General features: G+C 43.1%; 1 protein-coding gene across 1 annotated transcript in view; it reads right to left on the bottom strand.

Moving 5' to 3' along the window:
* Window positions 1-14703, bottom strand: part of nipal3 (NIPA like domain containing 3) — a 58800-nt gene that overhangs the window by 7715 nt on the left and 36382 nt on the right. The window contains exons 7-9 of the mRNA XM_063033655.1: window positions 13905-14040; window positions 6004-6092; window positions 4691-4754 (exon numbers count right to left, since the gene is read on the bottom strand). Coding sequence (XP_062889725.1) covers window positions 4691-4754; window positions 6004-6092; window positions 13905-14040 — 289 coding nt within the window. The remainder of the gene's footprint in view (window positions 1-4690; window positions 4755-6003; window positions 6093-13904; window positions 14041-14703) is intronic.

Genomic DNA, 14703 nt, shown 5'->3' with positions numbered 1-14703 from the left:
TCCCGATAGAATTCACCTTGACTGCACTGCTGAATGAGTACTTAAAGTTGAAGAGTGTGCCTCTGTGAGGGGGCTGGTGGGAGTGCAGATGGAGATGGGGAAGGAAGCCCCGTTTACGTGAGCAATGGGTGGAAAATGGAGCCCGTGCTGTTGAGTATAGTGTCTGGAAACCATAGATGAGAGGTGCTTCCAATATGACTTCCCTTCTCCTTGGCTGTGGTTTTCTTTGCCTATCACTTTGGCTCTATTGACAAAGATATATCATAGCCTTCAGGACACAGCACTTGACTGGACAATTTCAGATGGTCGGCTGTTCTGTTCTTGTATTTCATGTTTCTTCCATTTGTTTTTTCCCCCTCTTTTCTCTTCTGATTGGTTGAAATTTCCCTCATCATCTCCTCCACATTCCTTCTCCAATTTACCACCACCTTTCAACTGATATGACCAATATCAATTGAAAGGTGCTCATCCTCTCCTGCCCTTCACACAATCACAAACATATCCTCTTTGTTCCATCTACCTCAGTCTTCTCTGCAACTTCGTACTTTTTCAAATGGAATACCTGCCCCAGTACTAATGAAATGTACCTTGACCTGAGATGTTAACTGCTTCTCTCTCCACAGACACTGACTGACCTACTGAGTATTTCCAAGATTTCTAGCATCTGCAGTTTTAGATTTTAAAATTATAGGAAATATTTACCATCTGGTTCTTCAGATCGCACTGCATCTGCACAGTATTTACTCATTTAGATTTGACATCATTCTGATACAGAGTAGAATGAGTATTATTTTTTCATATTTTCTTACAACACAGAAGCAGCCATTTGTCCCTGGAGTTCATGCTGGCTTTCAGAGCAATCCCATTCTCCCATTTATTTCCCTGTAACCTCTATTTTCTCATATGCCTATTCACACCTGGATTATAGAACATAGAACAGTACAGTACAGGCCCTTCAGCCCACAATGTTGTGCTGACCTTTTAACCCACACTATGATTAATCTAGAGTGGTGCGGCGGAGATATGTCTCTACCAAAGGCACTCCTTCCCCTGGGCAAGGTGTAACACCCGCCTAGGGTCACGAGAAACCATGGGAGCAGGTGGTGGCTGGTCATATGAGGATCTGGTGCACGTCACAAGTCCTGGTTATCCGACCACTGCTGCCGGGCAGACAATCTCTGAAGAGTATTGATAATGGCTAGGGTCACCTATCTTGCAAAGACATTGCCCAGAAGGCGGCAATGACAAACCACTTCTGTCGAAAAATCTGCCAAGAACTCATGGTCATGGAAAGACCATGCTCGCCTACATCATACGAAACGGCACATAACAAACAAGTGATATGATTAATCTCTCCTACATCGTCTTCCATTTTTCTATCATCCATCTGCCTAACAAGAAGGTTTTTTTTAAGTGCCCGTGAATAGTACTGCCTCTACCACCACTCCTAGCAAGAGTCTCCTGTCACCCACTCCCCAGGAGTACGCTACTGTGCCATTTAACCCACACGCAGTACCTTTTACGGGGGAAACCAGAACACCCCCCAAAAAAAATCTACACACTCACAAAAAGATGTGAAGATCGAACAAATATTACTGGAACTGTGAGGAAGAAGTGCCTGCTATATCACCCTGCCAACTACTGCCTGATATTACTGCACCATATACTGTGGACAGTAAAAATTTACAAGGCTTCATATACATGATTCATCTGATGATATGTGACTTCACAAGCCAATACTGGGGCGTCCCAGGCTGTTATTCACCCTTGTATTCAATTGTGCTACCACATCAGGTGGTCTGTCCTGCTGATGGGACAGGATACACCCAAGGGCTGTGATGGAGGAGATAGGCACATTCTCTTTAAGGTGATTGGCTGGGAAACAACTAGACCAGAGACAGAGATTGTCCTCTGAGTGGTGTGATGTAACCCATGATGTTCCTTGAGGTCTGTTTCCTGTCTTCAGTGTTTCACCACATCTAGGGAAGGAGCAGAGAGTTGTACGTGCCAAATTTCAGAACAATACCAGATCAAGAGGCAATTTTTGTAGATGGGAGCAGCAAGAATAAACGAGCATGTTAAAACTGTGGCTAGTGAGGTTTTATGTAGACAAGGATGAGATCATCCAGTTTAAATATATGAAAACAAAATAAGAGTTTTTTTAAAATGAGAGACTAGGGAGGATTTTGATAATAAATTACTCAAAGCTAATAGAAAAGCATTTGGATATGAGCCTCTAACCTCATCCTGCCATGGATGAGAAAAATTATATTATTTTTGTGCTCAGTTAGGGTGATGATATCATCAATAATTTAATTTGTTAAGTTTAGTTCCAGTGCTTTGGAATCACTCCTGTTCCTCAGATGCTCAACAGTTTGCAGAAGTTTTTTGGTTTACCAAAAGATGCTGCATTTTATAGGGACACCTGGGTCGAACACAATTTCTGATCATTACTGTAATACACAGGGATGAAGGTGCTTCCGAACTACGGGGTCTTGGTCAGGCTCCAATACCGTATTTACATTAGGACAGCAGATTTCACAAAATCAATACTGGCCTTGGAGAGGACACAGTATACTAAGAATATTCCAGGAATCTAATTTATGCATTCAAATTGTTTAATGGCCTCTTAGGTTTTGTAGATAAACAGTTTCTCTATATTCAGTGGGCATATCCTTAAATAAAGAACCTGACTAAGTAAGGTGTCAAGAAGCACATTGTCAGCCACAGGGCGTGTGACTCTAGCATTCTCCGTCACAGGGCTATGGATGTAATGGGTCAATGTTGATCATTTCTTTGAGCAGGGATAGGAGAAGGGAACAGGAGGGCAGGTGTGGGGTAACCCACATAGGCGGTTTTATACACAGCACTGTCAATTTGTGTTGGCACTTTCCATGATTAAGCATTCCCATTTCTTCAGTCACACATACATTTAAATAATGTATTGTTTGCTAAATTAATTCTCATCTTCCTTCCGACCAAAATTTGTTTAATGCTGATCGAAAAATTTCGATTTGTCATGTGCTTGACCATTTCGTCAGTCTGTCAGAGTCATTATGAAGTTGTTACTTAGCCACCCAAACTTTTTCTCTAACATTTCCAAATTTTATAATATCTCCAAATCCTGAAAATGTTTTGAATGACTTCTATCTTTTAATTACTACTTCCCAATTAATTGGATCTCACCCAATTTCTATCTGTTACTTGTCAATCTAAGATTCCAGTCTGCCTTGTCATTTTTCAGCTTCTATGCGTTTCTCACGCTCTCTCCCTTTCTCACGCTCCCTTCCAACTATTCCACATATAGTTTGAATATTTTGCTTGACTGTTCCTTATCATTTTCTCAATGTGTTCTAAATCTGGTTTTACTGTCACTGTTCTTCAAACCAAAGATGGTCCCACTTGCCCCCAGATTCTCTAGAAGCAGTTCAAAACACACCTTCCACTTTTATTGGATACCCTGATAAAGAGAATTCTGTTTCTTCCACTCTTTGCTGTGTGACAGAGAGGAACGGGGGGGGGGGGGGGAAGAGAGCATGAGAACGGGGGAGGGAGGGCGAGAACAGGGGGGAAGGAGGGCGAGAAACGCACAGGTGAAGATGAGATGATGCCAGACTTGACTCGGTACTAATTCTCTAGTGACTAGTTTGGTTCTGTATATGGCTTGGGAATTTGATCCGATGTTCACTCAGAAGTATTAGATCCAGCTCCGATCCGGTGTTGACTCACACTTGGCTCAGTCACCAACAGCTGGAGCAGGTGCAAATCAAAGGGTGTGAGATCCGGACCAGAGGCAGACCAGCCCACACTGCCTCCTCTGCTCAACCAAAATAAACTATTCTTATTCCGTAACCAGCCTGTCTGATAGTCTGGGTCATTGTTGCCAGTGATGCGGTGAAAAAAATCAGGCATGAACAGGGGAATGCTGTGGTAGGGAGCAGCCACATCATATTGCGATTAAAACACAGTGACCATTTAAAACTACATCACTAGCGACTGTAAAGGCAAGGCATTTTCAACTGGACCATTCAAAAATTCTACTATTAACCTGTAATTAGCTTGTAGTTGACCTGGATTCATATTTTAATAAGAAGATCTGTTCTCTGGATTCTTGCCTGCATCTCTCTCCAGTGCCAATTTTAACACAGAACATAGAAACCTACAGCACATTACAGGCCCTTCGGCCCACAATGTTGTGCCGACCACATAACCTACTCTAGAAACTGCCTAGAATTTCCCTACCACATAGCCCTCTATTTTCCTAAGCTCCATGTCTTATTCATCAATACCACCATCCCTTTTCTCCCCATCACTACCATTCCTGGATACCTGTGGCTAGAAACATGTTTTCAACCCTCCCCTTCATTGAGTCAGGCTGCTTACTACAGTTATATCAAGTGACAATTTGCCTCTCTGCACTTCACTAACTTTACTGGCTGGGCTCCGTGCATTTATCCTGGACTTCTTGGGGTGCAAATATACCCACAGACACAAGAACTTGTATCCTGCGCCCAACACAAGCTGTCGCAGGCAGGAGAGGTAAAAGCAGCCAAGTGTAAAGCACACATAAAAAAGGTCATTATTCATGAGAAATTGGAACTGGAAACCCGCACACAGTTCTGGTGCTATTGCCAGAGGCATGAATTAATCCCACCGTTATGTAGCCGGTGTGTTTACGGCATCTACCTACCCGAGGATGAACATGCAGATGTGAAGAGCATCCGAACCATTGAACTCTAAATAAAACGTGGCCCCTAGAAAGCAAAACAAGGCAGTCAGGGTGGGTCGGGTTTCACTGTCTTCACTCCCACCCCTCTGGCCTTCACCAGTCACCACTCCCAATCACTAAGGATGCAAAGTCACTCTCCATTCACAGGGACTGCTACACACGTGGGCACTAAAAGTTAGGATTGTTTATTGTTATTATTCAGTAAACGAGTGTAAAGGAGAATGAATGACTTTTACTCCAGATCTGATGCAGCTTAAAAAAACACAGAAAGCATAAGACACAGTGTAAAGCTATAAATATAAAAGCAATCCTATCCATTATTTATTATTATTATTATTATAGAGAGAGAGAGAAAAATATATTTTCCTCCCTCTGTCCCTCTCACTATACCCCTCGCCCATCCTCTGGGATTCCCCCTCCCCCTTTCTTTCTCCCTGGGCCTCCTGTCCCATCATCCTCACATATCCCTTTTGCCAATCAACTGTCCAGCTCTTGGCTCCATCCCTCCCCCTCCTGTCTTCTCCTATTATTTCGGATCTCCCCTCCCCCTCTCAAATCTCTTACTAGCTCTTCTTTCAGTTAGTCCTGACGAAGGGTCTCGGCCCGAAATGTCAACTGTATCTCTTCCTAGAGATGCTGCCTGGCCTGCTGTGTTCACCAGCAACTTTTATGTGTGTTGCTACAAATAACAATATACAAGTAAAGTGACAGTGCGTGAGAGCTGAGGGACTGTAGAGAGGAGTGGCTGATGTGGATATAGTTGTGGTGGGGGTGAGAGTAGGGTGGGTTAGTGGGTGGAGGTGTTGATCAGCCTGACGGCTTGGGAGAAGTAACTGCTTTTGAGTCTGGTGGTCCTGGTATGGAAGCTGTGTAGCTTCTTCCCTGACGGAAGTGGACAGACAGACAATAAGCAGGGTGGATGATATTGCTGGCATTTTTCCCGGGACCCTTCTGTATATACGTCCTTGATGCGCCGGTCTGCTGCAGTGTAGCTTCCATACCATGCAGTGATACAACATGTTTGGATGCTCTCTACTGCACATCTGTACAAGGTTGTGAGTATAGATGTGCGTAGTCCAGCTCCTCAGAAAGTAGAGGCCACACTAAATCGAGGGGGCTGCTACATCACATGACTCCTGTGGGCTCCTACCCATTTGCAGGCTCCCAACTACTCAAGCTGTTAACTCACTTACAGTGATCTATTCAGCTTTCTAACATTTAATATTTCCCGGAGGTCGTTAATTGGTCAACATCTAAAAGGCATCAACACTCACCAGCAATGACAGTAATGGTTGTGGAAAAAATGTAGCTGACGCTAGTAATCTGGGATGGATCATACAGCTCAGAAACGTCACGCAGGAACCTTCAGAAAAACAAGGACAGCTTCAGTCTTGAGCTCCACACCACATCACACTCGCCAAGAACATCGCGTACAAACACTGAAACCTCAGGGCCTCCCACGCCATACTACAGACCAAATAATAAATCCATTCCAAACTGTAAAGAAGCAGCTTCTGTTAGAACAGCATGTGCCACAGTGTCCAAAGCATGGACAGACAACACTGTTCCCGTAAAGTGGCAGAAGGGAAGGAGAGTCCTAATCGACAGACAACACACGGCCTCACTGTCCCAGAGTGCATCTTATCCTATTTTACAGTGACAAGACCAGTCCCGTTGTTCAAGAGTATCAGAGCATAGACTGCCCGCAGAGAATAGAGGGGGTGAGAGAAAACATGCCTGAACTATTGGTGCAGTTTAAAAAGACTGTCAGTCTGTCCCATGGGGGGTGGGGGGCGAGGAGAAGGGGCAGTATCTGATGCTCTGTACTAGGGGGAAGTAACAGCATATGCTGCACTGCCCCAGAGTTTAATTAGTTGTGATTTACCGTCCAAGTTAAGAACACTCTCAGAAGTAAAAGGACATTGTTAGAAAGAGAAAATGCATACAAATGTATAGACACACTGCATCTGACTGTGAAAACAAGTGACTATCTCCCAGCCCACGCATTAAAGTGTGATAGAATGCAGTCTCAGAAACAAGAAAGTCTGCTGGAAATGCAGTCTGCCTTATGGAATATGGAAGTGAAAATTAGAAAAAGCTGCAAACAGTGGAAATCTCAAACAAGAACAGAAATTGCTGGAAATAATAAACTGCTCAGGCAGCAACTCTGGAAAGGGAAAAAGAGTTAACATTTCAGGTGAAGACCCTTCATCAAAACTGGATGCGTAGTCTGTAACTCACTGACCCCAGAATTAGTGTACAACGTGTCCTTACTCGTCCAAGACTGAGGAAATTCTTTAAGCGGTGTGAATAAACTGAGAGATATAAAAGTTAACATTAAAAAGGTAGAATGTTGTACCTTGGAAGTAAGAAACACATATTAGACGAGGATCTTCAAAAGTAGATAAAGCACCCAACCAGTTAGATCATATTCCAGGCTCTTAAAAAACCATGGGAGGAAACAGTGTGGACTCTGGCTATCGTTTTCCAATCTTCTCTAACAATAGTCGCTGCCGAAGGTCTGGAAGGTTGCTGGTGAAATACAGTTGTAGAGAAAAGGAGAAAGGGATACACCAAAGAACTAAGGGCAGTCAGCCTGACATGAGACATGGGTAAATTATTGGATGAAGTTCTGAGGGATATTAATTAGCATTTCGTGAGCAAGAGTTAATGAGGGATGGCCAGCATGTCCTGACGAAGGGTCTCGGCCCAAAACGTCGACTGTACCTCTTCCTAGAGATGTTGCCTGGCCTGCTGCGTTCACCAGCAACTTTGATGTGTGTTGCTTGAATTTCCAGCATCTGCAGATTTTCTCGTGTTTACGATAGCCAGCATGTATTTGGTCAGGGATGGACATGTGTTGCTGACTAAAAATTAAATTTTTTGACCAGAGGTGGTAAGGAGTGTCAATGGGGTAAAGAGCTTGATGTAGTGTTAATGGATTCCAGAACAGTGTTTGTCAAATACCCTTGTGGCAGACTGGTCAAGAAAGTAAAAGCCAACGGGAGCTAAGGGAAAGCAGGATGTGTGTGATAGGAAACAGAGGGAAAGTTCCTCATGAGTTTTTGTGATCAGAGGGCTGTAAGCAGCAGAATTCCATGGTGCTTATATGAGACTCCCTGCTTTTCATTGTACTTATAAATGATAAATGATTTGGGGTTCACATTGGCATTGACTAAAATTGGCAGTGTGGTTGATAACACAGGAGAAAGTTTTAGGCTAGAAAAAGAATATTACAGACTGATTAGATAGACCAAAAAAAGGGTCAAATGGAATTAAAGGTAGGGAAGTGGGAGTTTATACACTGGAGCTATATTTTTCTGGAACAACGGGGACCGAAAAGAGATTGGAGTCTTATAAAATTGAGAAGTCTTGGCATGATGTCAAGGAGATTTATTTCCTTTGTCGGAAAATTCAGTAACCAAGGGATATAGGTTTAAGTTCATTTGGTGCAAACCTAAAAGGGGAGGAATGAAAAGATTATTGCACTCAAAAGCAGATTTGGAGGCCACTGCTTGATGGGATGGTGGAGCAAACACATTTAAAAAGCTGCGTGGTTTAACTATAGCCTGACTGACTACAGAGAGCCTTATCCAGACCCACGGTGCAGAGGTACTGGACCTAACCTCTAGTGCCAAGAATGCGAGCTGCTGGATCCGACACAGCTGAAGAGACTGAAAGGGCAGTCTCATCAGCTGTGCCAGTACATTAACTTTCTGAGTCTGACTGAACAGAAATAACTATGTAAGATGTAAAACAACATTGTTTATTTATTTAGAGATACAACATGGTGCCAGACCCTTCCAGCCTAATGAGCTATGCCACGCCATCCAATTACAAAGGTGACAAAACTGGAGCACCCAGGCTTTAGTTCTTCGGTCTATCAGTTTCTTCTTCTCCCTACAATAATCCCTGAAGATTTCAGAGATTAAGGGAGCTAGGGCTTTACTCTTTGGAGAGAAGGAGGATGAGAGGAGACATGATAGAGGTGTACAAGAGGAATAGATAGAGTGGATAGCCAGTGCCTCTTCCCCAGGGCACTACTGCTCAATACAAGACGACATGGCTTTAAGGTGAGGGGTGGGAAGTTCAAGGGGGATATTAGAGGAAGGTTTTTTACTCAGAGAGTGGTTGGTGCGTGGAATGCACTGCCTGAGTCAGTGGTGGAGGAAGATGCACTAGTGAAGTTTAAGAGACTACTAGACAGGTATATGGAGGAATTTAAGGTGGGGGCTTATATGGGAGGCAGGGTTTGAGGGTCGGCATAACATTGTGGGCCAAAGGGCCTGTACTGTGCTGTACTATTCTATGTTCTATGTATGATAATGTTTCAGCAGCAACCTTCCAGTCTTTCAGCACTAACTATACTCAAAGAGAATTGGAAAATTTCCGCTGCAGCACAAAAACTCTTGCCTCTTTCGTTTCTTTTAAGAGCTGGAGACTGGTAATTTTATCATCTGTTGAAGATTTTCACCAATGTTTATTATAGTCGGCCCTCCTTATCCGCGGGGGATTGGTTCTGGGACACCCCGCAGATACCAAAAAACATGGATGCTCAAGTCCCTTATATAAAATGGCGTAGTATTTGCATATAACCTACGCACATCCTCCTGTATACTTTAAATCATCTCTAGATTACTTACAATACCTAATACAATGTAAATGCTACGTAAATAGTTGTTATACTGTATTGTTTAGGGAATAATGACAAAAAAAAGTCTTGTACATGTTCAGTACAGACGCAACTGTGATAGCTCTTCTGGGAACGCTGATGCTGCCTTGGCATCAGCTGATGCTGATTCTTCCGTGATCTTTAAACTCTTGAGGCTGTAGCACTTTACATAGCTAGCCAGCCATCCCTTACTAGCCTTAAACTCCTTCCTCTCGTTCACAACACAAGTAGCGAACGAACTAGACACGAGGCGAACAATGCTCAACTTCCGGGTTTTCCCAATCTGCGGTTGGTTGAATCCGTGCATGCGGATAAGGAGGACCGACTGTACTTCCAAAATGCCATATTCCTTCCTTCCTAGTGTCAATGGCTGTATCTCCATATTACTGTGAAGACAGATGTAAAATATTCTCACCAGAATTAGGCCATTTGGCCCTGCTAAGCCATTCAGTCAGGCTAACTGGCCTATCATTTCCTTTCTACTGCCTCCCTTCTATCTTGAAGAGTGGAGTAACATTTGCAATTTTCCTGTCTTCTGGAACCATTACAGAATCTGATGATTCTTGAAAGATCATTACTAATGCCTCCATGCCTCCACTGTCCCTTCAGTTACTTCTTTCAAAACCCTGGGTGTAGTCCATATGGTCCAACTGACTTACCTATCTTCAGAACTTTCAGCTTCCCAAGCACCTTCTCCTTAGTAATAGCAACTACTCTCATTTCTGCCCCCTAACATGCTCGAATTTCTGCCATACTACTAGTGCCTTCGTCAACGAAAACTGACGCAAAATACTTAGTAAGTTCATCTGCCATTTCTTCGTCCCCGTTACTACCTCTCCAGCATAATTTTCCAGTGGTCTGATGTCTACTTTTCCCTCTTTTTTACTCTTTATATATCTGAAAAAATTTTGGAATTCGCTTTTATATTATTAGCTAGCTTACCTTCATATTTCATCTTTTCCATTATATTGTTTTTTAGTTGCCTTCTGTTGGTTTTTAAAAGGTTCCCAATCTAGTTTCCCACTATTTTTTGCTATATTAAATGTTCTCCCTTTTGCTTTTACGCTGTCTTTGACTTCCCTTGCCCGCCACAGTTCCCTCATCCATTTTTTAGAATACTTCTTCATCTTTGGGATGCATCTATGCTGCACTTTTCGAATTGCCCAGAAACTCCAGCTATTTCTGTTCAGCTATCATCCCTGAGAGTGTCTATTTCCAATCTATTTTGGCCAGCTCCTCTCTCATGCCTCTTTAGTTCCGTTTACTGCACTGCAATGTTGATACGTCAGACTTCAATTTCTCCCTCTCAAACTGCAGGGTGAATTCTATCTTATTGTGATCATTGTCTCTTACAGGTTCCTTTACCTTAAGCTCCCTAATCAAATCTGGTTCATTTCACAACACCCAATCCAGAATTGCCTTTCCCCTACTGGGTTCAACCACAAACTGCCCTAAAAAGCCTTCTCGCAGGCACTCTTTTGGAATCCAGCACCAACCTGATTTTCCCAATCTACCTGTACATTGAAATCCCCACCCCCATTGACCTTAACTTCCATATGGACATGCTGAAGTACTCCGAACTTCAAACTGGATTGATCATCTAGGGAGATAGGCTGAGGGAAGGCAAATGGATTTCAATGTAGGTAAATGTGAAGAGATGAATTTTGGACACTTAGAACCATGACTGGACCTATGCAGCTAATGGTAGGGCACTGACATGCAAGTGTTATGGAACAGAGGGGCCTGGAAATACAAGTGCACGTGGTTCACTGAAAGTGGGTGCACAAGTGAACAGGGTGGTGTAGAAAGCATTTAACATGCTGGCCTTCATCAGTCAGGGCATAGAGTTCAGGAGTTGGGATATTGTGTTGCAGTTATACAAGTCATTGGTGAGGCCACACTTGGAGTATTGTGTACAGTTTTGATCACCCTATCACAACAAACACATAGTCAAGCTGGAGAAGGTGCAGAAAAGATCTACAATGACACTGCCTGAACTAGAGGACCTGCCTAATTTGTAGGGACAGGCTGGCTATACCGGATCTTTGCAGGAGAGTGAGGGTTAACTCATAGGCGTCTATAAAATCATAAGGGATATGGATGATACAGATAAGGTGGATGGTCATATTCTTCTCTCCAGAATGGGACAGTCTGAAACTAGAAGGTACAAATACAAGAGGGGAGGAATTGAAAAGAGATGTGAGAAGTAGTTTCTTTACACAGAGGGTAGTGAGCACCAGGAATGAGCTGTCAGAAGAAGAGGTAAGGCACGTACGACTGCACCATTTACCAAACATTTGAATAAGTACATGGAAGGGAGGTTCTTGGAGGAACTGAGACAGTGAACATGGTTACTGGAACACTGAAGGTTACATAAATTCAATTTTTCCATTAATCAATACACTGCCATTTAAGAACACAAGAAACACAAGAATGGGCCATGGGTCGTTGAAGACTGCTCTGCTATTCAGTATGATCGATCCTTTGCCAGATCCTCTTACACTCTGATTCCCTTAATGTCTCAAAATTGATCAATATTGACAATGATTGCAAACACTTTATAAGTATCCTTAACCTTCCAATGCAGGATACTTCAAAGAATTCTCTGCCTTTGAAAAGTTGATGGAAAGAATTCACTCTCTGGAAGAAATAAACTGAAGATCAGTACTTAAATGTGCAAATTTGAAACAGTGGGAAAGATTGAGGAACATTGACAAATATATGTCATTGCCTCTTCACAGCCTTCTTAGTTGAAGGGCAATAGAGATATTGAGGGATGGATATAAAGGTTGGCATTGCCAGGGGCATCCCTGCCCAATGACAAAATATTTTAGAAAATTATAAAAAAACAATTTGAATTGAAATGAATTGACTTTATTTCTTACATCCTTCACATACATGAGTAAAAATCTTTACGTTACATCTCCGTCTAAATGTGCAACGTGCAATCATAGAAATTTATAATAATTTATAGTAAATAAAACAGTCGATGTAACATAGAATACACTCAATTCAGCATGAGTTAATCAGTCTGATGGCCTGGTGGAAGGAGCTGTCCTGAAGCCTGTTGGAACTGGCTTTTATGCTGCAGTACCATTTCCCGGATGATAGCAGCTAGAATAGATTGTAGTTGGGGTAACTCGGGTCCCCAATGATCCTATGGGCCCTTTCTACACACCTGTCCTTGTAAATGTCCTGAATCATGGGAAGTTCACAACTACAGATGTGCTGGGCTGTCCACACTACTCTCTGCAGAGTCCTGCGATTAAGGGAAGTACAGTTCCCATACCAGGCAGTGATGCAGCCAGTCAGGATGCTCTCAATTGTGCCCCTGTAGAAAGTTCTTGGGATTTGGGGGGCTCATACCAAACTTCCTCAACCGTCTGAGGTGAAAGAGGCGCTGTTATGCCTTTTTCATCACACAGCTGGTGTGTGCAGACCACATGAGGTCCTCAGTGATGTGGATGTCGAGGAACTTACAGCTGTTTACCCTCTCAACCCCAGATCCATTGATGTCAATAGGGGTTAGCCCATCTCCTGTAATCCACAACCGGCTCCTTTGTTTTTGCGACATTGAGGGAGGTTGTTTTCTTGACACCACTGTGTCAGGGATGACTTCTTCCCTGTAGGCCATCTCGTTATTGTTTGAGATAAGGCCAATCAATGTAGTGTCATCATCAAATTTAATCAGCAGATTGGAGCTGTGGGTGGTGACACAGTCATGGGTATACAGGGAGTAAAGGAGGGGACTCAGTACGCAGCCCTGAGGGGCTCCTGTGTGAGTCAGAGGGGTGGAGGTGAGGGAGCCCACTGTTACAACCTGCTGGTGATCTGACAGGAAGTCCAGGATCCAGCTACACAAGGCAGGGTCAAGGCCAAGGTCTCTGAGCTTCTTGTCGAGCCTGGTGTTGAATGCTGAACTGTAGTCCAAGAACAGCATTCTCATTTGAGAGACACAAGAGAACAGAAAGGGTGATCTGATGAAACATCAACTATTTATTCCTCTCCATGGATGCTGCGTGACCTGCTGAGTTCCTCCAGCGTTTTGTGTGTGTTGCTCTGAATCTTTTGCATTTAGATAGGGTGAACACTTACGCTATGAAATTCTATGATTCTCTCATTTTCACTTGGCAGCTTTGAACAAGACTCATTAGGTTTGCGAATCAATGAATTATAATTTTATATATGAATTTCATTCTTGAATTAAGTCTGGCTGTTAGCAAGTCCTAGCTATAACTGAAGTAATATACTGAGAGAGTGACACTGTTTCACAAATAGAGATGCATCTTATCCATTGGGATCTGCAAAAAGGGAAGCTCTAATATACACATGAACTGACTGAATCTTCAGGTTAGTTATACAGAGAGCCTTAATCTCTTGCAGCTTAGCAAGTCTCAGACAGAAGTCAAATTACTCGGGTGGGAGCCACGTCCAGTACCCAGAGACCTCAACTCCAGAGGGTTAGAGAAACACATGCTTAAGGTCAGGGAATGATCTACTCACGTTGCTTGAAAGACTGCAGTGGCAACCATAACTACGAACATAACATAGAATATGGGGTAGACCAGCTGTAGATTCCCCTGGATCGATAGGACAATCATTCCCGATACACCCTTTGCTGCAACAACAGTCACTGAACCTAAAGGGGCAAATGACACAGTATTAAATGTACAGAAACACAGCCAGTGATCCTTAATCTACTGAATTAAAGGTGAATCTTACAGCCAGAACACTTACACCACTAACATCACAGTCTACTGCAGGAACTCAGCAGCTCAAGCAGCATCTATAAGGAGGAAAGGAACGATTGAGGTTTAGGGTCGAAACCCTGCATTGGGATTGGCCTATCATATCAATACACTGCACAGAGGTGTGGCCACAGCATTGGTCCTGAAGCATCCTCTGGTTAAAGTTCATCAGTCTCTACGTTCAACAACACCCTAAGTCAGGGCTTCCCAATCTTCTGATAACGTCATGGACCCCTACCATTAACTGAGAGATATGTAGACCCCAGGCTGGGAACACCCATTCTAAGTACATTCCTGTGGGGGGGGGGGAAGAGGGTGCGGAGTGAAAGGCTGCTTTTGGATGGTAAAAGAGATAGCAAGTTAACCAGAAAAGGAAGTTCGAAGTTCCAAGTAAACTTATTAACAAAGTACATATATATCAACATATACAACCCTGAGATTCAATTTCTTGTGAGCATAATCGATAAATCCATAGAATTATAACCATAACAAGATGAAAGACCACATCAACTCGGGGGTTCAACCGGTGTGCAAAAGACAACAAACTCTGCAAA

The sequence above is a fragment of the Mobula hypostoma genome, chromosome 26 (genome assembly GCF_963921235.1).
Source record: "Mobula hypostoma chromosome 26, sMobHyp1.1, whole genome shotgun sequence".
Lineage (NCBI taxonomy): Eukaryota > Metazoa > Chordata > Chondrichthyes > Myliobatiformes > Myliobatidae > Mobula > Mobula hypostoma.
Note: the sequence above shows the minus strand (reverse complement) of the source record. Positions and strands in the feature narration are given on the sequence as shown.